The sequence below is a fragment of the Lissotriton helveticus genome, chromosome 6 (genome assembly GCF_964261635.1).
Source record: "Lissotriton helveticus chromosome 6, aLisHel1.1, whole genome shotgun sequence".
Taxonomy (NCBI): Eukaryota; Metazoa; Chordata; class Amphibia; order Caudata; family Salamandridae; genus Lissotriton; species Lissotriton helveticus.
The window spans coordinates 2,033,811,397-2,033,834,443 of record NC_136067.1 but is presented as its reverse complement, the minus strand read 5'-3'; the positions used below and the strand labels follow the sequence as shown (position 1 = coordinate 2,033,834,443).

At 40.7% G+C, this 23,047-nt stretch overlaps 2 protein-coding genes across 7 annotated transcripts in view; one reads left to right on the top strand and one right to left on the bottom strand.

Annotated features, from left to right (window-relative positions):
- Positions 1 to 23,047, top strand: part of LOC144763959 (uncharacterized) — a 286,851-nt gene that overhangs the window by 195,726 nt on the left and 68,078 nt on the right. The gene's annotated exons all lie outside the window — the stretch shown is intronic.
- The window catches only part of ASXL2 (ASXL transcriptional regulator 2), a 446,593-nt gene continuing 430,040 nt past the window's right edge, over positions 6,495 to 23,047 (bottom strand). For both annotated transcript variants that reach the window (XM_078650022.1, XM_078650023.1), the window contains 2 exons: positions 20,256 to 21,006; positions 6,495 to 15,676 (listed from right to left, as the gene is read on the bottom strand). In XM_078650022.1, coding sequence (XP_078506148.1) covers positions 13,256 to 15,676; positions 20,256 to 21,006 — 3,172 coding nt within the window. In that variant the 3' untranslated portion in view covers positions 6,495 to 13,255. The remainder of the gene's footprint in view (positions 15,677 to 20,255; positions 21,007 to 23,047) is intronic.

The following is a 23,047-nucleotide window of genomic DNA, read 5'->3' as shown; positions in this document are numbered from 1 at the left end:
TACATACATTTACACTTATTTAAAAATGCTTATTCAAAATATGATTTTCTATTTTATCTGTCTCTGAAAAAATATGACTATTTTAAAATGCAGTCAACCTGAACTTTTCTGTACATACCCTCAACTCCGATTGTATTAGTCCCTTTTTTATAAAGAAAACATAGGCAATCAATTTTTCAGTGGGGCAGAACATAATCAGTATTTCGTAAACAAATTAGAATATATTTTAACAAAAACATTTATTGCATTTTTGGAAAAATATGAGTGTTTTAAATTCCATAGCAGTAAAAAAAAATCATAGAATCGAACATTCACCATGAGGTTGTTAAGGTCCACTGACACGATACCCTGTAAATATTTTTTAAAGGTGTTCATTTTTTTTCTATACGTATATTAAAATATATATATTTGCATATATATAGATATTACTTAAAATATATTATCGAAAGCTCTTTTATAATGATTTTACAAAGTCAAACCAAATGGTTGCAAATAAAATAAAATAATCTGTTCTGGCTATCTCCATTGCACTTGCTATATAGCAATTGTATATTTTCAAATTTAATGACAGCTGAGAGTAGGGAATTTGTTCTCTCAACTGCTTACTGACTCAGACATGTTATCACACAACATTATGTTATACAACAGTAGCCTGTTTCGTTCAAAAAGTCAATATCTGGTAATATAGACCATGAAGGATTCCTGGTTTTAGGCGACTGTGGTCCGTTGATAATCCTTAGTCATGGGATGTAGGTTCTCACGATGGTTTTGAGCTTGATGTCCCACACAAATGTCTCAATCAAGAGAAAAAACTTAAGGGCAGTGAAGCAAAAACCCTCAGGTCTCAAATGGATACAAAAATTTGCTAGGTGATGGCCAAATCGGCAGAGGGGTATTTCCTACTTTTTTTTTTATAGAGCAACAGTGTTTGCATTTTATGTAGGCCTGAAGGTGAAGCAGAGGAATTTGCATGAAACAGCCAGTGAAATGTTTCCAATCAGCGAAGTTGACAAAAACATTTATGTATGGTGGAAATCAATGTATTAGTTTGACCCAGTGTCTTAGGGAAATTGATTTCTAACCAAGGATGCATGCAGTATATTTTTTGTAAGTTGTTCTACCTGAAATCGATTAAAACCAGCTGTACAGAATGGAGACAATCCTTAGGGTAGTAAACTAGGCGAGAAATGCATCCAAAGGTGATAAATAATGTGTGTCGGTAAACCCAGTTCAATGAGCGATGAGTGACAGATGGCATGTTGGGATTGAAGCAGATCTACGTTCTGCAGAATGGTCGCTGCAGTAGGGCTGCAAATTACATCATCAAAGTTGAAAATTCATAAATATACAAGTGTTAAAGAGTTTTAGGAAGTCTGAGGGATCCTTCAGTACCTAGCATTCATTTGCATTTTAGGTCAAAATCATTCATTTTAGACAAATGAACCAGGTCTTTGTTACAAGGGGGTGGCATGGTTTTGACAATCAGGACACACAAGTGGGATATGGAAAAGGATGACCTTGAAAACCTGAAGGGAACAGAAAGCAAGTAAATTGGCGTGCTTAGAAAAGGAACCCAGCAGCAAAGAAGCGTAACTGGTGAACCATGGGATCATGGCTATAGTATAAACATTGGTTCTTAACACAACACCTTTGGTTGAACATATTGCTGATGATATATTAACATAGTTCAAAGTCTGCAATAATGCCTCTGTTATAAATTTACATACTTAAATATGCAGGGCCTAGAAAGGAGGGCTTGATACCTCAAAAGCATACATTAAAAGATGGAAATATATGTTTCACAAGTTACAAACTTTTTGGATGGTGGCAGTAGGGATGAAAGGGGGGAGTATTGTCACAATTTGAGGCTGAAAGAGAGGATTCTCAAGAGACATCTACTAACAATTGTGTTTTTAAACAACATTGGCTACCACATTTTCATGTTGTTTTCCGGTTATTACCTAACTTAATGGGGAAAATGTTATCAACCTTGATAAAATGAGTCCCCCCCACCATGGTTTGAACATTTGTTCTGCAAGTTAGGCGCAGACTTCAGTAATATTTAGATTTTTGGACAGCACGCAGAACCTAAAGAGAGCAATAGAAACCTACCCAAATCAGCATTAAAGCTGGTTTTGTCTACTATAGCACCAAGATGCCCAAGGGCATACATGTGTGCCTCTTTGAGTCAAACCACAAACCGACAGATAGTAGCAGCAACAGCTTAACTTGCTGATTTAACTTACTAGTACATATTTCTTCAGAAATAGCTTGTGGGTACACCTTCAGTACACAGGCCGTGTAATATAAAGGATACCAACATCAACAAAGGATTTAGATTGACAGATTTCGATAGAGGGTAGGCCAATCACCACCTTGGTATCTTACAGTCTGACCGGTTCATTGAACCTGGTCTACTGTACCTCCAATCAGAAAGTTTCGGGCAAGGTAAAACTACAAACCAACAATGAAAGAGACATCAAAAATGTGACAGGACTGAGAAATTGAAGATAAAGAATCTCAGCAGGAGAGTATTGGCCACATCTCTTTACTGAATGTCAACCAATAAATTACCTGTATCTGCCACAGAGAAGCCATGTGCATTTAAAGCTGATACAGGGCAGACACCCAGAAATATGTTCATGCAGGAAGAATCAAGGCGTGGTCAGTTGTCTTACCAATATACAACTCTAGAAGAGACAAAGATGGCTACACACGTACAAAACAAAAAGTAATCAACAATGCACTTTCCCTAACACAAGTCCACCAGTTTAACACATTTTATTGAATTTATTTTGCAATATGTAAGATTAGACAAATGCTTACAAGCATTAGTTTTGAAAACTGAGCAGTGGCCAAAGGATCAATTTTTAAACTAAGTTGGTTTGTTACATGAAGACCCCCAACTGCTGTAACATACGGTAACATAGATGGGTCAACGCCTAGAGGCAAAAGATTCCTGAAATGTAACCACACACTCACCCTTTAGCATGAAAGCTAACTTCAAGTACAGTATGTCAAAAGTGTGCACTGGTGACCAGGTGCCAGGCTACTGCGTTACAAAGTCATGACTAGTTACACCTCCAAGTAGTGCAGCAATCGCTATCTTGATTCAACTTGAATGGGAATCCCTCAAGATGAGCTGCTAGAAATGCTGGACACAATAGATCAAAAACCACTCTCTTTTCTGACAGCCTCCTTTTTTAAAAAGACTGGGAGGTCGAAACGTGTTGCCGTTAAAAATAAACATCTAATCTGAAGAACGCGATCCTGGAGTGGGATTTATGTGTATACCTATTTCTTTGATACATATTTTCTGTCAAATTTGAAATGGGTCCTGGCACCCGTTCCTTGCACTAGCTATGCTGAAGGTGACGGAAGTGCTGGGAGGTTTCCTGCATTCAACGTGTATATAGATATATATATTTCGCTCTCCCTCTCTCTCTCTCTCTATATATATATATATATATATATGTATATATATATATATATATATATATATCTCTCTCTATATATATATATATATACACACACACATACACACACCCACATATATATTTTTCAAACCTAAAACACGCTTAATTGTCCTTTTGTGGCTGAAATCACAATTACTAAGTATTATATATGTTCATACTAAACAAACCTACTATTCTTTGAAGAGATAACCCTGAGATTAACCAATGACAAGTGAGATTAACCAGTGTAATCAACTGAGTGTGATTGTCTTTGCTGATGGTTTAATGGGAGACTTCTCAGCTTAGATAAGCATTACTGGAGCGTGACTTTGATGTCGGCCAGTGGATAGATTCCACAGTATAGGATGCAAGAGGGCAGGCCGATACGTCCGCTCTACATGAGTGCATTAAGATAGGTTCAGTGTAGATACTGCAGGTATGGAACAGTGGTGAAGATCAGTTTGCTCTGGATGCAGAGGCATGTCATCAAAGATGCTATAAAGAGGTATGGATTTGCAGTGGCTGTAGGTTAATAAAATTCTGAATCTCTTTAGCCGTCAGTGCTAATATCTTTAGACGACAGCCAGCCAGGTGGCTGGCTTCATCTCAAAGTTGTGAACATGATGGTCCCCAGAGTCCATGATAACAAACATTGAGTGGCTGAAGTGCACTGGCTGCATACCCAGATATGTGTTGCCTCTGTATGTCAGGCTACAGCTAGCTCAAGTGTGAGGCGGGGTTAGTCCCCATTGTGCTAGAAGTGTCTACAGAGTCTCCTTGAAATTCTACTTCCAGAGGACTTTGTAAAAAGGGACCACAGTTCAGCAAACACAAGATCCATGTGGTTTGGGCTTTTAACAGCTGAGCTCCCCCTCCTTGGGAATGTGAATGGGTCCGTGCATGGGATACCAATCAATACTAATCAATCACAGTAAGCAGATGGAATCATTTGTAACAACAATGTGCTAAACAAGTACAGTATGAATTTAAGATTGTTCCTTGATGCTGAATTCCACTATAGAGGGCAAACACGTCACGCGTTCTTGGTGGAGAATTGAAAACTGAACATATAAGCTACGGTTCAGTTTGCAGTATTGTAGGAAAGCTGGGATGCCATCTATCGGTGATGGGAGCTCATACTTGGATTTCTGAGGGAGCCAAGTGCATCATCACTGCTTGTGCCCCTTCAGTTATGCTGTGCAAAATAACACTTTGTGTCAACAGGACCCACCAAGATTTTACTCAACATGTTCTGATATTGCTTGGTGTGAAAGAGTCATATTTAGAAAAGAAGGGAGCGACCCCACTGACCAAGGAAGGGGGTACCACAGGTAAATCAAATGCAAAGCTCTCTTGGAAAAATAGTAAATTTCACACTACCATCTAGTCCTCTATTGCACAGTGCCTCAATCATACACACTCACTCAAAAGACCCCAGACCCTACTGGTCAATTATAGTACATGTGATATAACAATAAAATGCATTAAAAAGATTTTTTATTTATTCCAAAAGTATCTATATCAGATTCTCAAGATATTCTTTAAACGTCACAATACATTAAAAAAATACATTAAGAACACAATGCTATATTCATATGGCAATGAGAGATAGAAAAAACCAAGTGTAAACAATTAATCACATCTATTTTCAGGTCGTTTCCTATGGAATTCGTTCTGTTATTTGTTAAGATGTCCACAGTCCCTTGTATTCTCTAGGACATTAACAAGTTCCTTGAATACAACCAATTGTAAGAACCACAGGCGTCAACGCGTTTCGGTGATATTGTTCTAATAAAAACCACCTTCTTCAAAACTAAAACTATATAACAGTCTCTCTTGTGAAAAGACCCGTAAACCCCTATAGACACAAAGATATAAATAAAGATAAAAGAACATGTTAGGAATAATCCTTTCATATACATTGTGTAATCTCATTATAACTAAAAATTCCTCATTTCAATGCATTTAAATAACAACTATTTATATTCAGAGTATTGTTAGATAAGAGACATTTTGTATATAAACACATATCCACAGTTAGCAACAGGATAGATGTATACAGTAACAGTCATCTTCCTGACTTCAGTGCCTAAACACTGAATCGTTCTACATAATTGTCCACCAGGGTCTAGATACCTGCATCCATGCCGATGTTTTCACACACATTCACTAGGGGTATCAAATATGACCCCAGCATTCATACTGCCACACGAGATAACATCCAACCCACCTAAGCAATTCCACGGGTGGACCAGAAACTTTTATCCTCCAATTGATATGGGCGGGGCTCCCTCGGGCTCTAAACGCCAGTTCTACACAATCTTCTTAAAAGATAAAACACAACCACAACAAATCTTGCTGTAATATCCATTTATATTTATTGGCTCATTTTAAACCCCTTCTAATACAGGGAACCTACCTAGTGCATATGCGCAGCACTGCTCCCAAATTGTTTAAGTAATGGGGTTACAACCAGGTATTCCCTACAGCCTTGATCCTGTGTGGGAATCCTATAGATATAAACAAAAACCATGAGGCAGTTCCTATATATATATCCCGCTTCGTGCATTTAATAATAAGACCGCCAGGGCACTCACCAAAAATGCTTGTAAATATGCAACACTACAGTATTACTTATAATCCGTGAACCTGTTTTGTTCACATGGATGGGATCCCCAAGTGCCTCCACTAATAATGGGACCTGTAGATATACAAAGTAATAATTAGTGCAATCGGCCAGTAGATAAATGTCCTTATCTTTTTCTTCCCATACACGACGAAAATAATGGCTCTATCACTGTGCCAAGCAAAAGGTCTGGGGAAGACTTATTCAGTCCTATTCGTTCCAGCTCCTATCAATTTTTTGAGAATCCCTAACATAATAAAGAATCCCTCTACATATTCCTGGTAGGATGTGCATTTGCCTCTATATCTGTATACCCTCTCAGTTAACCAAGGACTAAGGCTAATTACTCAATGTTGTAACATAGTCAGCCCTGTGCCTTATTTTGTTCTATAGGCAGTTGCAGCAGATGTATTTGCATTTGAGTAAAATATGATAAATACATCTTCTGCAACTGTCTATAGAACAAAATAAGGCAGAGGGCTGACTATGTTACAACATTGAGTAATTAGCCTTAGTCCTTGGTTAACTGAGGGGGTATACAGATATAGAGGCAAATGCACACCCTACCAGGAATATGTAGAGGGATTCTTTATTATGTTAGGGATTCTCAAAAATTGATAGGAGCTGGAACGAATAGGACTGAATGAGTCTTCCCCAGACCTTTTGCTTGGCACAGTGATAGAGCCATTATTTTCGTCGTGTATGGGAAGAAAAAGATAAGGACATTTATCTACTGGGCGATTGCACTAATTATTACTTTGTATATCTACAGGTCCCATTATTAGTGGAGGCACTTGGGGATCCCATCCATGTGAACAAAACAGGTTCACGGATTATAAGTAATACTGTAGTGTTGCATATTTACAAGCATTTTTGGTGAGTGCCCTGGCGGTCTTATTTTTAAATGCATGAAGCGGGATATATGTATAGGAACTGCCTCGTGATTTTTGTTTATATCTATAGGATTCCCACACAGGTTCAAGGCTGTAGGGAATACCTGGTTGTAACCCCATTACTTAAACAATTTGGGAGCAGTGCTGCGCATATGCACTAGGTAGGTTACCTGTATTAGAAGGGGTTTAAAATGAGCCAATAAATATAAATGGATATTTCAGCAAGATTTGTTGTTGTTGTGTTTTATCTTTTAAGAAGATTGTGTGGAACTGGCGTTTGAAGCCCGAGGGAGCCCCGCCCATATTAATTGGAGAATATAGGTTTCTGGTCCACCCGCGGAATTGCTTAGGTGGGTTGGGTGTTATCTCGTGTGGCACTATGAATGCTGGGTCATATTTGATCCCCCTAGTGAATGTGTGTGAACACATCAGCATGGATGCAGGTATTTAAACCCTGGTGGACAATTATATAGAACGATTCAGTGTTTAGGCACTGAAGTCAGGAAGATGACTGTTACTGTATACATCTGTCCTGTTACTATCTGGGGATATGTGTATATATACAAAATGTCTCCTATTTAACAATACTCTGAATATAAGTTCTTGTTATTTAAACGCATTGAAATGTGGAATTTTTAGTTATAATGAGATTACACAATGTATATGAAAGGATTATTCCTAGCAGGTTGTTTGTATCTTTATTTATATCTTTGTGTCTATAAGATTTTACGGGTCTTTTCACAAGAGAGACTGTTATATAGTTTTAGTCTTGAAGAAGGTGGTTTTTATTAGAACAATATCACCGAATCGCATCGACGCCTGTGGTTCTTACAACTGGTTGTATCCAAGGAACTTGTTAATGTCCAATAGAATACAAGGGACTGTGGACATCTAAACAAATAACAGAACGAATTCCATAGGAAACAACCAAAAATAGATGTGATTAATTGTTTACACTTGTTTTTTTTCTGTCTCTCATTGCCATATGAATATAGCATTGCGTTTTTAATGTATTTTTTTAAAATGTATTGTGACTTTTAAAGAATATCTTGAGAATCTGATATAGATACTTTTGGAATAAATAAAAAATCTTTTTTATGCATTTTTTTGTTATATCACATGTACTATAATTGGCCAGTAGGGTCTAGGGTCTTTTGAGTGAGTGTGTATGATTGAGGCACTGTGCAATAGAGGACTAGATAGTAGTGTGAAATTTACTATTTTTCCAAGAGAGCTTTGCATTTGATTTACCTGTGAAAAAGAGTCAGAAAAGATTGGTGCTTGATTTGTTTTCATAAAATCAAGTGGTTCTTACGGTAGCTGCATCAATTGGGCTTAAACCAAACCCTTTCCCTGTCACTGAACAGGCCCTGAATAAGGCGGAAACCAGAGCATGGTCCAACTCTGTTCTTAATGGCGCTGTGAGTATATCTAAAAAAATAATAATGCTGAAGCTCAGTATAAAACTCACTGTGGCAGATCCCAGAGGAGGTTTCAGGCTCTGCATACGTCCCAGCAAACCAAACTCTACAGTAAGCCATGAGGCCAAATATGAAAAGAAGAAGGCTTTCAGAGACATGCACCTCTCTCTCTACACAAAAAAGGACAGCTCAATATACATTATTGCTTTTTTAAATATCAATAACTGCTGGTTCTGAATTCTATAAAAGGTGGACAAGTAAGAAATTGCTTTGGTGGAGTCAGCTCTTAAGCTGGCATTAGTAGGATGGCTCAACATTCCCTTGGAGCTCACGATAGATAGCTCTTATGGGCTATGGAATTCGACTATAAAGCGCACGTTTGCCGAAGCATCGTTGAAAGCCCAAAGGCTACGACAACTGTTAAAAAGACAGAGTTAGAATAAATAGGTTTTAAGTGCTTTCCTGAAACAACTTAGATTAGCATCGGACTGAAAGGCAAAAGAGAGCAACATCTATACCTTCACTGCAGCGACTGAGAAAGCCCAATTACTGAATTTGAGAAGGCACATTTTAGGGCTAATCAGCCGACAAGCATGATCAGAACATTAGGCTTTTATTAGGGGAAACAGAAGGAAAATGTATTTGCTAAAAATTCAGGAGAGTGCTGGTAAACCACTCTGTGAACAATAACCATGGCTTTGAACAGAATGTGACTTTTCACTGGAAGTCAGTGGAGCTCAGACAATATATGGGTACTGTGTTCGCTTTATGAAGTTTAAGTAATTAGCCTCCCCGCTGTGTTTTGTACCAGCTAGAGTTGCCGAAGCAAAATCTTTGGGGTATCCCAATATAATGCGTAACCATAGTCAAGCATAGACTGAATCAAGACATTGACTATAGTGACTTGGTGTTCTTGCTCAATAAAAGGTAATAAAACATTTGGAGTTTTTAAATATCAGAAACTGATTTTTAAGATATGCCCAATCTAAGTTTCTAACAAAAGATTGGCATCTAGGAAAACACGTACATTACGGACAGACGCTGAAAGGATAGGGAAATTGCCTATAATTTCAGGCCATGCTAAAGGCACAATAAGCAAAGCCTGGCAAGTAACAAGCAATATCTCTGTTTTATTGAAATTTAGGGCCTGATTTAGAGTTTGGTGCCAGGCAGGAGGAGGAATTTACCTCCGCCACCCTGCATTTACTCCGCCTGCCAAATTTAGAGGTTACAGTCGGCCCTGTGGTGAACTCTATTGGCTTGCATGCACTGCCATTACAGAGGCTCGTACAAAGCCATTACAAAGTTTGGTGTGCGTCCTTCATTGGTGCTGGACGCTTACACCAACCTTTTAAAAGTTTTTACTTTTCCAAAAATGAAGTGGGAGTTTGTTTTTGCAAAAGTTAAAAATCACACCTCCAACAACATGGGTCATAGCTGTTACTCTTACTGTCCCTCAATGCCAGGATATTCCTGGTGGTGCCTGACAGAATATAAACAATAAAAGCCTCCCGGCTTCCCACTGCAAATATTGTGGATGGTCGGATGGCTCACATCTGTTGGCCTGTAGTTCCTCAGGGCATTGCAGGAAGATTTACATTGACGGTGTCAAATTTGACTCCATCAGTGTTAACCTGACAGTTCGCCCGACTCAATACTGGAAAGGCAGACCAAGAGTTTGGAAGACACGGTACTCTCCACTGTCAAACTCTAAATCGGGACCTCCGCTTTGTATGATTATAGGACAGCCACCATTGAATGACTGCTAAGGAATTGGGCATGGCGGTGTGGACATTGAGCAAAAGTGGTCAAAGTATGGAACTTTGTGAAACTGCACAATTGAGGATTCTCGCCTCTGCTCGCTATGGAGGCATAGCAATATCTGTTTTCGATCTTCAAGATGTAAAGACAGCCAGTTATGCTTTTGTCGGATAATTCAGAGAGATGGATGTAGACAGTCTTCTCCAGACGTGTACCAAGAAAAGGAAGCAAAGAAATAGGTCTATAATTGAACATGATAATTGTTAGTTTTCAATGCTGCCTTCTCCAGGAGGGTTGCTAGGAGAAGGAGAAACTGCACAGATTACACTTTGCAGTATTTATAGTGGCTGCCAGAAGAGCTCTTTTCTACTCGTTCTTTGGACTCAGAATGAATGGGACATGCTAAAGACGGTGTGCTTTAGTCAGAACATTTTAAGACATTTTAATTTTGCATATCCAGTGTTCGACTAGTTTGGGGTCATTAAAACTCGTTTGGATGTTTTGGGTGTCAAAAATATATTGCAATGTAACCTCGGCTCCAAAGTAAAAAATAAGATCAGGATGAAAAAAAAATATTACATAAATATACACACATATGTTTATATACACATTTACACAACAACATATGCATAAATACACACACAAACTCCACAAGAACATTTTAAAGAGCTTAAAGTTAAGCTGTCATCTTTGGGGGAAGTATTTTTGCTGCTCAAGGAAAAATTACATTTAGCTCCGCTTGCGATTCCACGAACAACCTTTCTTGTTCAGAATGAGCCCTACTAGTGGAGACCAAGTTGCTCCTTTGTCATGCTTTGCCCTACGGCCGGTCCCAGATGAAAGTGTTTATCTTCAAACTAGAAAGAACACCTGGGCTTTGCAGCAATGATGATGCTGCAGTCTGGTCCACTAGTCCAGATGGCACCGGTTTGGTTTTTTCATTACCTTCACGTAGTGGTGGTACCAAAACATTACACAGTAGGACCAACCATGTTGGGCTTTTAAAATATACTAGGTGCAAATGGAAACCATTTACAGATAGTTCCGCCTAACTAATAACTCAAGACCTATGTAAAGGTTCAATTCAGTGAAGAAATCCAAGATACACACTGACTATGCAAATATTTCCCATTTAAAATCATTGTATGTAAATGCATCTATTGTGGTTATCTTGTACATCTGGTGTGGCAGAGCTTTGGAACGTTTACCCGGTCTATCTCATGCTGCATACTGCTTGCCTGTCCGAAGCAAGACACGTACACATTTTTTACAGTATGCAACAATAGGTGCCTGTTTACCTGTACTTCCCTGTGACTACAGTGGGATGAACAATGCATTGTTATATACTATGAGAGAGTGCATGGCAAAACAGAGACAGTCATAAAATGTGTTAATTTCCGGCCACTAAAGTAGCTTTTACAGTGAAAGAAGGAAACCCTGACTTCCCGCCACAGTATAAAATGAATCCTCCTAACCCTTGTTTTGGTCTGCATCTACAAACACCTTTCCTCAAAGAAAACAGTGCCCGAGGAACAACTCCAACCACACTTTCACCTAAGTACCTTCCTGCTATGTCAGTTGTTGAACCATCGCCTTTTCAGTGTTCTCGTCTACATATAAATGTAACAGACAGGACTCTCATTCAGTAGCTGGAAGATGAAAAGGCACAAGATTTGACAAGTTTTGAAGGATCAATTTAAAGGAACACCCAATCTAAAAAAAAAAAAGATATTGTTATAACTGAAGAACACAAATGCTACCCTAGGATTGTACAAGTAGAAAATGTGACTTCAGTTTTGGGCGTACCTCTGCTTGACAAGAGGGCAAGCCCAGTTTTGAACTGCTAGCTTGGTCTGCTAAGACACACCTCTGTGAAGAGAAGAGATCCAACACATGGCCGAGGTTAATAATAATTCAAGGTGCGTGGGAGAAGAGGTGCATCTTTCTTTGTTGGGGGTAATAGACTTCATTTTCAGGAAGGTTTCCAGAGTTTTCTAAAAACAAATTCCTTTTTACTGTTGTGATGACTTGCTACACTGCAGTGACAATGGTCTACTTAGGGCAAGCTGTTGGGACAGCTTTGGTCATCGCATGGTTTACTACCACAAAAAATTAAACAACATGCAGAGGGACACCGATGTTTGCACATAACATGAGCTTTGCTTATTGGGGTACTGGTGCTAGTGGGCTCTTCGATTCCCTAGCGAGCTCGACACACTGGAGAAGTTCCTTCTAGCTCAGTCTTCTTCATCTCCAGCAGTTCCTGCAGAGCATACAACTACTGGATACAGGTAGAAATTTCATCTGTTGGTACATATTTGTTGACCCTATGGAGAACAATTCTTAGCTGTCAAGTCTCTAACAAAAATATAAGGCAACAATGTTCTTCGGACAAGCCAGCAACAATCAACTGAAATATACCCAGAAGTTATTTTTTTGCAGGTCTACTTTTGTTAGCAAAACCTGTGAGGAGCCAGTTTTAGGTCATCTATTTGTGGAGGAACTGTATGCAAATATGCAAAATGGTTACCTTCCTGGCGTACAACACCTTGCGGGGAGAAAACAAATGGGAATCTTCGACATGAGGATGTAGGGAAAGCACAGGGACAACTAAGAGAAAGATATTTGCACAAATACACCTGACTGTGGCTGTTTATCCTGGAATACATCAAATCAAAATTTAGGATGGAACACATCTGAATTAGAATAGCACATGCATGGAGCAACATATTTTTGGGATGCGTTTCAGCTATATATCGTGAGATGGGGTGATGCATCAGAAGAGTAAATCAATATATGTTTCACCTAAATACTTGTAAAAATATATATATATGTATACATAAGTTCTAAAGAAATATTGTGGCTTATTTACATGATTCCTGAAGTGCAATCTTGTCCTGATTCACAAAGTCTTGAGTGATTCACACCGTTAAAAAGGTGCTCTTGTTTATAAAAGATAATGCAATCTTGTATTCCTGATTAATCTCTCTCTGTCTTGTGCAAGGCAATTACCCATATTTATTTCCCTGCCATCAATGAGCAAAAGGAGAGAGAGGAATTAACCTGCAAGAATTGCCTTAACCAGTCCTCCGGCACCTGCTAACGCACAACAAGACAGGAGACACACAGTTTGGAGGGGCCAATGCAGTCATCGTGGCAGAAAGCACCACAACCCTTGCACACAATCATGGCTTTCAACCTACAATAACATTTGGAAGGTGTATTCTCCATCCCACTGTCTCCGGTGAAGGCTTGAACAGAAATCGGCTGTCCGTGGTTGCCAGGATTCAAGGCGTGACCGGCAGGAATCGTTGTGACAGTCACAGAAAATGACATGACATTTCCTGTGCTTATTGAGTCCTGGTTGTAAGATGGCTGATTGGCTGGGCTGCTGTTTACATTTGAAGAGGTGGAAACGTTGACGATCCCTCCATAGCCAGATCCACCCAAGAGAGCGGGGTTTCCGTAAACTCGTGGCGTCTGCAAATGAGAAACAAGCTGAGGCGGGTGCATCGGATGGTCAAAGGATGAACCAGAGAGTCTGTAGAGCTCAGGAGGGCTGTGCATTATCTTCCCCCCTAGAACATTCACCATTCTGGCGTGGGCGGCTTGGATAAAGCCTCTAGCTAATGCAGCTTCATCATACAACTGATGCCCTGGTAACAGATGAAATCTCTCTTTCTGATTTACACCCGGTTCAAACCTTTGTGTGTCTGTTTTCACAGTTTTGCTTGACACCAGATTTCTAGCTGTTCGTGGTGCTGGGCTTACATCTGGGTGATCACCCATCTCAGCTGCCTGAGACGTCACTTTGTTTTCAACATCATCTTCAATATCTTCTTCATCAGTCGCTGTTGCACTGTCATCGCTATAATCGGCACCTTCGCTCTCGTACTCCCTATCATTTGTATTAGATGTGTGTTCATTGCTAGTCAAAAACCTTTGGCTTTCAGAATCCAGAGTGTGAGCTCTCCTGAAGCTCTCAGTAACTCTGCCATAGGTAGAAATGTTGAGGAGATAATGGCCTGACATGGCAGGTTTAGAGGTCCTTCTTCCAGTAAAACCCAACATAAACCGATGACTAGCAGAAACGTGTTCTGGTGGAAAGCTTGCCTGACCAGCGCTGATTGGCAGTGGCTGAAGTACTGACGCAGAACTAATCGGGTGCATGTGCTCCTGTTTTGTGTTGCTGAATGTCTCTTGGCTTTGTGGTTGGTTGATGCTGTTGTCCCTCTGGTCGCTCCCTGAGATAAGATGCAAGCTTCTTTGACCTTGGTGAACGTACCGCCCCTGGCCGATGATTGTTTCTAGCTGCTGCATCACTAAGCTGGGCGACCTCTCTTGTCCGCTTCCACTAATGCTTCCTGTTGCCCCATGCGGCTTCACCTTTTCAACCAGAGATTGCGGCTCTGCTTGAATTTCCACTTTGTCGAAAGGCTTAGACAGGATGTGTTCCAGAGGCACAGCTTTCCCTTGCAGCAACTGAGTTACCAAGGGGTTATTAGCAGGAATGCTAGCCCCTGTCTTGATACTTGAGTTTGTTCCTTGAGATTTAAGGCGAGAAGCCATTGGCAAAGTGCTGCAGAGTGGAGTGGACACAGAAGATGATACAATCACACTGGCCTGAGACATTGTTGGCACAACTGGAGCCAGTGAAATTGAAGTGACATCTGATGTTGAACTGGAGGATGCCACAGTAAGGTTACTCCTATTACTTGGGCTCACCGCTGCAGTGTCAAGATGGTATGCGCTAGCTACATTATTATTTGTAGTAACATTTTTGCCTAACCCTTGACTTGAAGCAGCGTATCCACCTGTGGGATGGGGCAGCACTGAGGTCAAAGCTTGTGGTGAGGTTAAACCTGATGAAAAAGAAAGTGTTTTTCCCTGCCCTACACTATTAGCAGCTTTTATGGAGTCAGTAGGCGTTTTTATGTGTGAGCTGGTTGTCACAATCACGCGCCTCAGATTTGCACACTGCGAGTTCCCTGCAGTGATCATTTCTATTGCAGATGAGGAGCCAGGTGTGACTGCTGGGGTAGGTAAACATGGGGCACATGCTGCAGCTCTGGATTGTGCAGAGAGGGTTTGCTGTAGTTGTGCTCTTGGCACGGGCTCAGTGGAGGCCGTGACTGTGGTCGGCGAATCTGCACTTGATTGGATGTCTGGATGAGATAGTAAAGGTCGCCCCTCACCTCCCCCGCTTCCAGTTCTTCCCGGTTCCAAGGTGCAAGTCTGGTTTCCAGTTTTAAAGGCTCTGCTTGCGGACCTATCCTCTCCGCCTCCTGGCCCTCCACCTCCGGGGCCAGGCCCTGGGACTGCATCCCCAATGGAAGCGGCTGCAGCGGCTGCAGCTGCTGCAGCTGCCCGCTGTTCTCTGGCCAGACGGGCCTTTGCCTTGATATCTGCAAGGGTCCTGGCACCTGTTCTCCCAGGACTATTAACTGTGGTTGCAAAAGATGACCTGGGAGAGACCTGGCAGGTAGGAAATGGCTTTGGAGTAAATCTTGAGAAGAGAATCTGAAAAACAAAAAAAGAATGGAATCATTGAAGCAAGTTCATGCAGCAAAGACACGACATTCCCCCCAAAACATTTCACAACTCAAAACATCACCAAGTGGTATATCTTAACACTGGTCCAATCAAACCAGTGGTCAAAATGCAATTACGCGTCTTCATCTATGGGTACTAAGATTTTCTATGAACCCAAGGAAACCTGCAACAAGGGAATTATGACTTACAGCCCCACCCCCCCAAATAACCCAGAATTCCTTTATTGCATGGTTCTTCAAACATCACGTTATGGATTTGTGTTCCACCTATTTTGATCTTCTACAACTCAGAATTGCAAGAAAAACAAAGTTCCATTCTTTTAGCTGGAACTGGCAGAAGCTAAACGCGTGACATCATGAAGCCTGGAAGACGGCTGTGTGAGTCAAGAGCATGGTTTACTAATAATTAGTATGTCTTTGAATTCTGGTGATAAAAAAGACACACTGTGATTCAGCCAACAGAAGCAGTCTGCCTACAAGGTAAAGAAAGGAGATCTTTTTTTCAAATAGAAAACAGGTCAAATGCAAGCAACACTTTCTGGAGATCAAAAACGTAACTACAATCCCCCTAACAGTCCTAAACACGGTCTTTACCACTAAAAAACTTCAAGCATAAGACGTGAAGCCATAGAGAAACAAAGAAACTGAGAAGGTGGCTAGACAGCCATATGGCCATCTTGTCTGAATAATATCTATCTATTTATGACACACAGATCCTGCATGACCTCAACTTCATGATTCAAACAAAGGAGGGATCCCGTCTTGACAGTACTAACAGAAATGCATTAGTTCCCAGTCCCAGTCCATATGCTTTTTAAGTTTCTTTCCATCACCTAAAAAGATGTCTCTGGCACAACAGTACAAAACATCTAATAATAAGACACCTCTACCACAATTTAGCAGTGTGTCTAGTAACAAAGGGCCTGATATAGATCTTGGCGGACAGGTTACTCAGTCACAACGGTGACGGATATCCTGTCCTCCGAAATATAACTCCCATTATATTCTATGGGATTTATATTTCGGCAGATGGGATATTGGTCACTGTTGTGACAGGGTAACCCGTCTGTCAAGGTCTAAATTAATTTAATTTAATTTAATTTAATTGTGGGTTTATATAGCGCTAGAATCGACTCCCGGAGGAGTATCTCCGCGCTTCGACCGCTGGGGAACCCGTCCTGGCTCACCCTGAGAGATGGTCCCTAATGGGTATCTCTAAGGTGCGACCAAGCATCCCCGGCGGTCTGGGGGGGCCGTTGTGAAGATGAGGCAAGCTAATGCCCAGAGTTGCCGAGTGTGGTCCCTGACTGGAGTAGGCACCGAGGCGAGAATTATCAAGCCCGCTGACCCTGGTCCTCGACCCTGCCGCGTCGGGAATCGAACCCTGGTCCCGGGCCGTCCTCTGCTTACGGGTCTGCCGCCTCTAACCAGTGAGCCACACCACTCCACACTAAATTAGGCCCAAAGTCCCAGTGAAACTACACAATAACACCAAATAGTGCCCAGGAGACACCAGCTCTACAATCTCCACCCGTCCCCCTGAAAAAAACATACAGATCTTGGTTGTTGGAATTGAGTTTTAGCAAAACATACATATCCTCTACACTTGTCAGAGTCCTTACAAGCTAGATTAAAACATATGGTGCATATAATATTTTGAGCTCCTTAAAAGACTCTTAAGCCCATGTGAAGTCACATTCAAAAGTATTGTGTATTCTCCTACATTGACTGTTCAGTGCAAGAAAATTTGGCAAATATAGTCTGAATTTCTAAGATTCCGTCAAATAAACTATAGAATACTTTATGAACTGGAAAATTCCAAGATCCAAATAAAATGAAATTCTTGTTATTGCCAATATTCTCAAATCATAATTTCTCAGAACATCTAATCAAATACCTGGTCAGTGTCTCTCATCACTACTGTGAGAAATCAAATTAACCTGTGACCAAACAATAAGCCACAATAGGACAGTGGGTGGTCTTGTCAAACCCTGGAATCAGCTGTTAGTGTGGCCCATTCGTAAGATCACTGTATTGTATTGTACTGGCATTTATTTTTCCCTTGCTACCCTGATGACGCGCAGGCGTGCCTTCCAAACCAGTAGCAAGCTACTCATCGGTATCCATAATTAGTTATTTGTCACATACAGATATATGGTTATTCATGTTATTCCAGTTTAGGGGTAAGCGATTTGAAAATAATTCTTAAGCAAGTTTAAGTCATATATGGAGGTTGGTTGTATGCGCAGACAGGTTAATCCAATAGTATGGAACATTGGCATGGGTTTTATTATACAAATATAGCCAGGGCTATAATTACTGAGGTTGTCAGGCTAATCTATGCTAATTCCTACCACATACATTAGTTGGACTATTGTTTGATGACCACAGTAGTGGACTTTCGTCAAGAGGTATATAGTGACAACCCGATTACTATGTGAAGTATAATGTGTTAGTTAGTTATTATTTGTGCCTGACGAGAAGTAGCCATGCTACTGTAAATTATGCAGTAATTATGCAGTAATTGACAAATACTTATTTTTTAGTTATAGGTTATTTGTGATTTAGAAAGCTAGCATCATCTAGTGTTATGCTGGGCTGTTTGAGGGATTGGTTGATTGTCTCCGATACATTCAGGTAGGAAAAGGCCATGAATTCACCAAAATCCTGAATGCTAAGTGATTTTCAATGGCTCATATTGTTGCTGATGTAAATTCCATACTGTGGCTGCTTGGGCTAAGAAGGATGACCCTCAAATTATTATTTTTCTTTCACTGTGGAACAAGAAGTTGCAAAGCTAATGTGGACTGCACTGCTTTTTTTGCGAATAATTATAAACCTCATTATATTCAAATTCAGATGCATTCAGACACTTATAGACATGGCTTGTTAGCCACCAGGGCACTTGGCCAGAAAAACTTCAACTGGTGCAACAAGCAAGGACTGTGAGATGGCTAGCGAATTGGAGCAGTGGTTCTTAACCTTTTGACTTCTGTGGATTCCCACTTCATCTGGAACCCAGGGACCCCCACTGAACTAATCCTGAATCATGGGACCCCCACGGAGTTGTTTTGGGATTCCGGGGACCCCGGTCTAAGCAATTTCAACAATACAAAAATAATATAGAAACAAGCATTCATCAAACAAATATACAAATGATTAATTCATAAACAAATATAAAAAAAACATAATTTTAATGGGAAGGTTGGAGCTTTTCTAAATTCCATTCAGGCCACTCCTCGTCTATACTATATTCTGGTTGAAGCACTTGCACCGGTCCCATGAGTCAATCTCAGGATACTGACTTAATTTTTAGCTTCCCTTTACATTTACAGAAGAATTTTACATTTTCAATTGTCAATTTTGCTTCCTTATTCATATACATTGTATTAAATTGCTTAAACTTCTAAGCAGTCGAGAACTCCCTGAGGGCCCCCAGGGGTACCTGGACCACATGTTACGAACCACTGGCTTAGAGCATTCACAGCAACAAGCCAACAATAAATCTTTGAATTGACACTTTCAATTAAAGTGACTGTTTGATAGATTTTACTACTACAGTAATTGGAAAATCTATTTTCCTATGAAGTCCTAAAATTGATTTGCTTATTAAACTGATGCATATATCACTTTTGGCAAAGCACTTTATTGATGTTCACATTAGACCTATGGACTATTGTTTTTTTTATGGACAATGAAGTCTGAGGTCAGGGAAACATGTTCACTGATGTAGTTAAAAATTTTTTATTATGGATTATTATATTATATTCTATGAATATTCTAAGGGACTGGAAATGTTTTATGGAATATTATTCGGAAATAGATATTCAATTGAACTGATTAAGTTTATAAGTGATCCCCCACTAGAAACCACAACTATCCAGACTATAGCTCCTAAAGTAATCCACCACTATTCCAGCAAATGCTAGACTACCCTCCCAACACTACAAAGGACAAACTCTTATGAGTGCATTTTGAGGGTAAGTGGCTGGGCTCGTGGTATGTGATGTTGTTGACATTATAGTGCACCACATCAACTCATTTATCTGCCTACACTTTGGGTAAATACAACCTCTTCTGTACTCTCTCAGAATTACAATTTTACTATGTCTCTTTGCTGCCTTTTTTAAATTTACATTTTTTTTTAATCCACCACTTCTACTTGGGGGCAATCTTAGCAAGATTACTATTTCCAGCAGTAGTCTTATGCAGAAAAATGGTTTACTGTGTTAGTTTTGTACAATCTGGTAACCATTTTATATTATATTTCATATATTCACCCCAAATCGTATTTCCGCTAGTTCCTGTCTACAAACATTTTGAAACTTTTCAATCCGAACATGTGGTTTAAACCTTTATGGGCCCTGAAATGTTGCCTCAAGATATAATGCTTCATTGACTTGCCCATTCACAACCAAACCTCTCTCTTTTGTTGGATAGGTTCTAATTTGCACCCAAATATGACACTCACTTTCCTAGTCCTCAGATATGATCCTGGTGTGCAGAAAATATGGCCAGCAAGATGATATAAAAAATGTATTCATTACCTTGAGTGGAGGGACTTTCCGCTCCGGCGGCTGCTGTTCTGCAACTTCTGGAAAGGATTTAGGTGGGCTCCGAAATGACTGCTGGCCTTGCTGTGGATCAGCCACTCGCGTTCGCTTTTCTGGACTTGAAGGACTGCTCATGAGATCATCACACTTCCGCTTGTTTCGCTCTACATTGCTGTCAATTTGTGTTTGTGATGGGGTCTCTACTTCCTTTGTCTCCTGTTTTAACTCTCTGTCAAAGGCCACATCTTTGGGAGTTTCCACCAAGTGTGAACTCTTTGGTTTGCATAGTTCAACGGCAGTGGCGGTGGTGCTGTGCTGGTCCTCCTCTGCCAGTGTGGGTGTCCCTGCCTGCTTTGGTGCAACTCTTCCTGTCTGCTTTGGTGCAACCTCCTCTTCAATAGGTGGAGCCAGTGTTTTCTCATTATTAGATTGATCTGTAACCTTTGAAGAGTCCTCAGCGGGAGTGTCACTGAGCTCGAGAGAGGTATTCTCCACGGCTGCCAAGGGATCACCAACTTCCTCGTCTTTTACTCCTACGTCTTCAGGATGTTCGTTCTCCACTGTCGTCCTCGCTGCTTCCACCGGCTCATGGTCCTCAAGTTCAGCTTTGACTTCGGTTTTGATATCCGCTACCTCCGAGATAGCTGGGGATTCTTTTGACTCAGCTACTGGTTTCGGGGTCTCTTCGTCACAAATGCTTACTTCCGTGGTTATCTCGTTGGATTCCTCAAGAGTTAGACCCGAACTAAGAAAGCAAACAATAAAAAGAAGCTATTATTTTATTCAATAACACACATAATTAATTTTGCTTTGAAGTGAAGCTCCACTACACATGGATCAAGGGAGGTGTCCTGAATATTCAGCAGTATCTACACACACAGGCTAGATACACCGCAATCTAAATTGAGTCAAACTCCCCATTTAGTACTTAAACTTTAACATTTCGAAGGACAGCCTGAGCAGTTCATGACTAACAGAGTATCTGAGTATTTTAAGGAATCAATAAAAAAAAAATAAACGTCTTGGATCGGTCGAAACCAAAAGCATCATACAAATATTCTGACCCTTGTTTATAGTGTTGGTCTAAGTTGGTATAACCATGAGCTAATGTCCCTATTGTAAACTGAAAGTAAAATTGTCTACATCTGCAGGAGAGAGGGAATTGCCGGAGATATTTAGCAACAAAGTCACAGGTTCAATATAGCTGCAGAGAACAAGCTCCAAAATGTACACTAGTATGCTCACGCCAACAGTTGAAGTCTATCAATAGCCAAATAATTTCTTTAGTACTCCCAGTAATCTACAATGGCTACAGAGTACTAGGGGTACTTGAATGCTTAACAACTTATGCATATAGTTATCTTACAGGTGTACATTTATGCATGCAGGAATGCAACGAAAAAGTGGAAATATTCTTGCAAAGTTTGTTTTTCCTTATTCAACATGGAAATCTTTTGTCGCTCACTTTGCGGATCACCCACACCAACAGGTCCATAAAACTGTGGAACTGTATAACTAGAGGGAATCTACATGAAAAGGTTTGGTAAATACCAACAAACTTACAAGTTTGTGAGTGTTAAGCAACTTATGCTGATGAGCAGCCCCACTCTCCGTCAGGCACTGGGGCAGGCGTGCTCAAACAGTACATCAGCTTTATTAGGAGAATTTCCATGAGATGAAATTCCATTTGCAAGAGCAAAATTTCACAACTTGTTGAAGTTCTGTGACAGAAAAAAATTACAAATTTGTCCTTCTGTTTTTATACCATATACTTGCCTCATTTAGAACTGGCAGGTATTGATCAACTGTTTTTCAAGGAGTAAGGGAACTTTTGCAAAAATGGGGAACTTGGATGTGAAGTTGTTGACTCTCTACTTGTATGTGGTCTATTGTTGGACTTTTGGGGAGTATGTTGATAAAGGCATGCTCAGAGCACTGGAGAGTAACCATTGCTCTAGGAAGCATTGATCAATTTCCTGATGTGGGCCGGGGTGTAGGGGTTGGGGTATAGAGGACTGGTGCACATTCTTTAGCTAGAGCAACCAGTGAGTGTCCGGCTTTAGGTATTCCTGGACATGTATGAAAGCCCTCATCAGTGCTAATGGGTGTGAACATTATAAGAAATATTTAGGTAGAAATAGACATGTTAGTTGATGAATACTAAGGGTATCAAGGGTAGAAATGTTCCAGGAGCCGACCCAAGGGTGTTTGGTGCAATAGATGTAAAAAGCTACATCACTCCTGTATCAGGGGAAGCGAGGCCACTGGACTCCTGTATGTTCATATCTAAACTGTCATCATCCTAATGCTGGGATAAATCAACCTCTTCATCGCCATTGTCATCCCCGAGTGGTGGCAAAGTCAGGTCAGAAACAGACCAAAAGGAAGATGGAGCCTCTGAGGAAGGCGGTAGTGGGAGTGTATTATCTGAGACAGTGTCACGCGACCAGCATGCTCTACAGTGGAGTCGGAGTGTGACCTCCGCAGGGGCGGAGTTGGCCTGGAGTGGGACATCATAGTCATAAATATCAAGCCCCTCCCTTCTGGATGCTGCAGATGTTGGGGAACAAAGGCAGGCCAGTTGAAAGAGTGTCAAAAAGACACAGCCTGGCCTTCTTAAAGGCCTCGACCCGCTGCAGCTTTGCTGATGGCCTGAGGAATTTGGGGCACAATGGGACCAGATGTGAAATCGGCTCCTTAACTGGGGATTGGCTGTGAAATCGACTGCCACTTTGATGCCCGAGAGATATCTCTTTAGACAGAGTGGCAGGATGGGGTAAATTTCT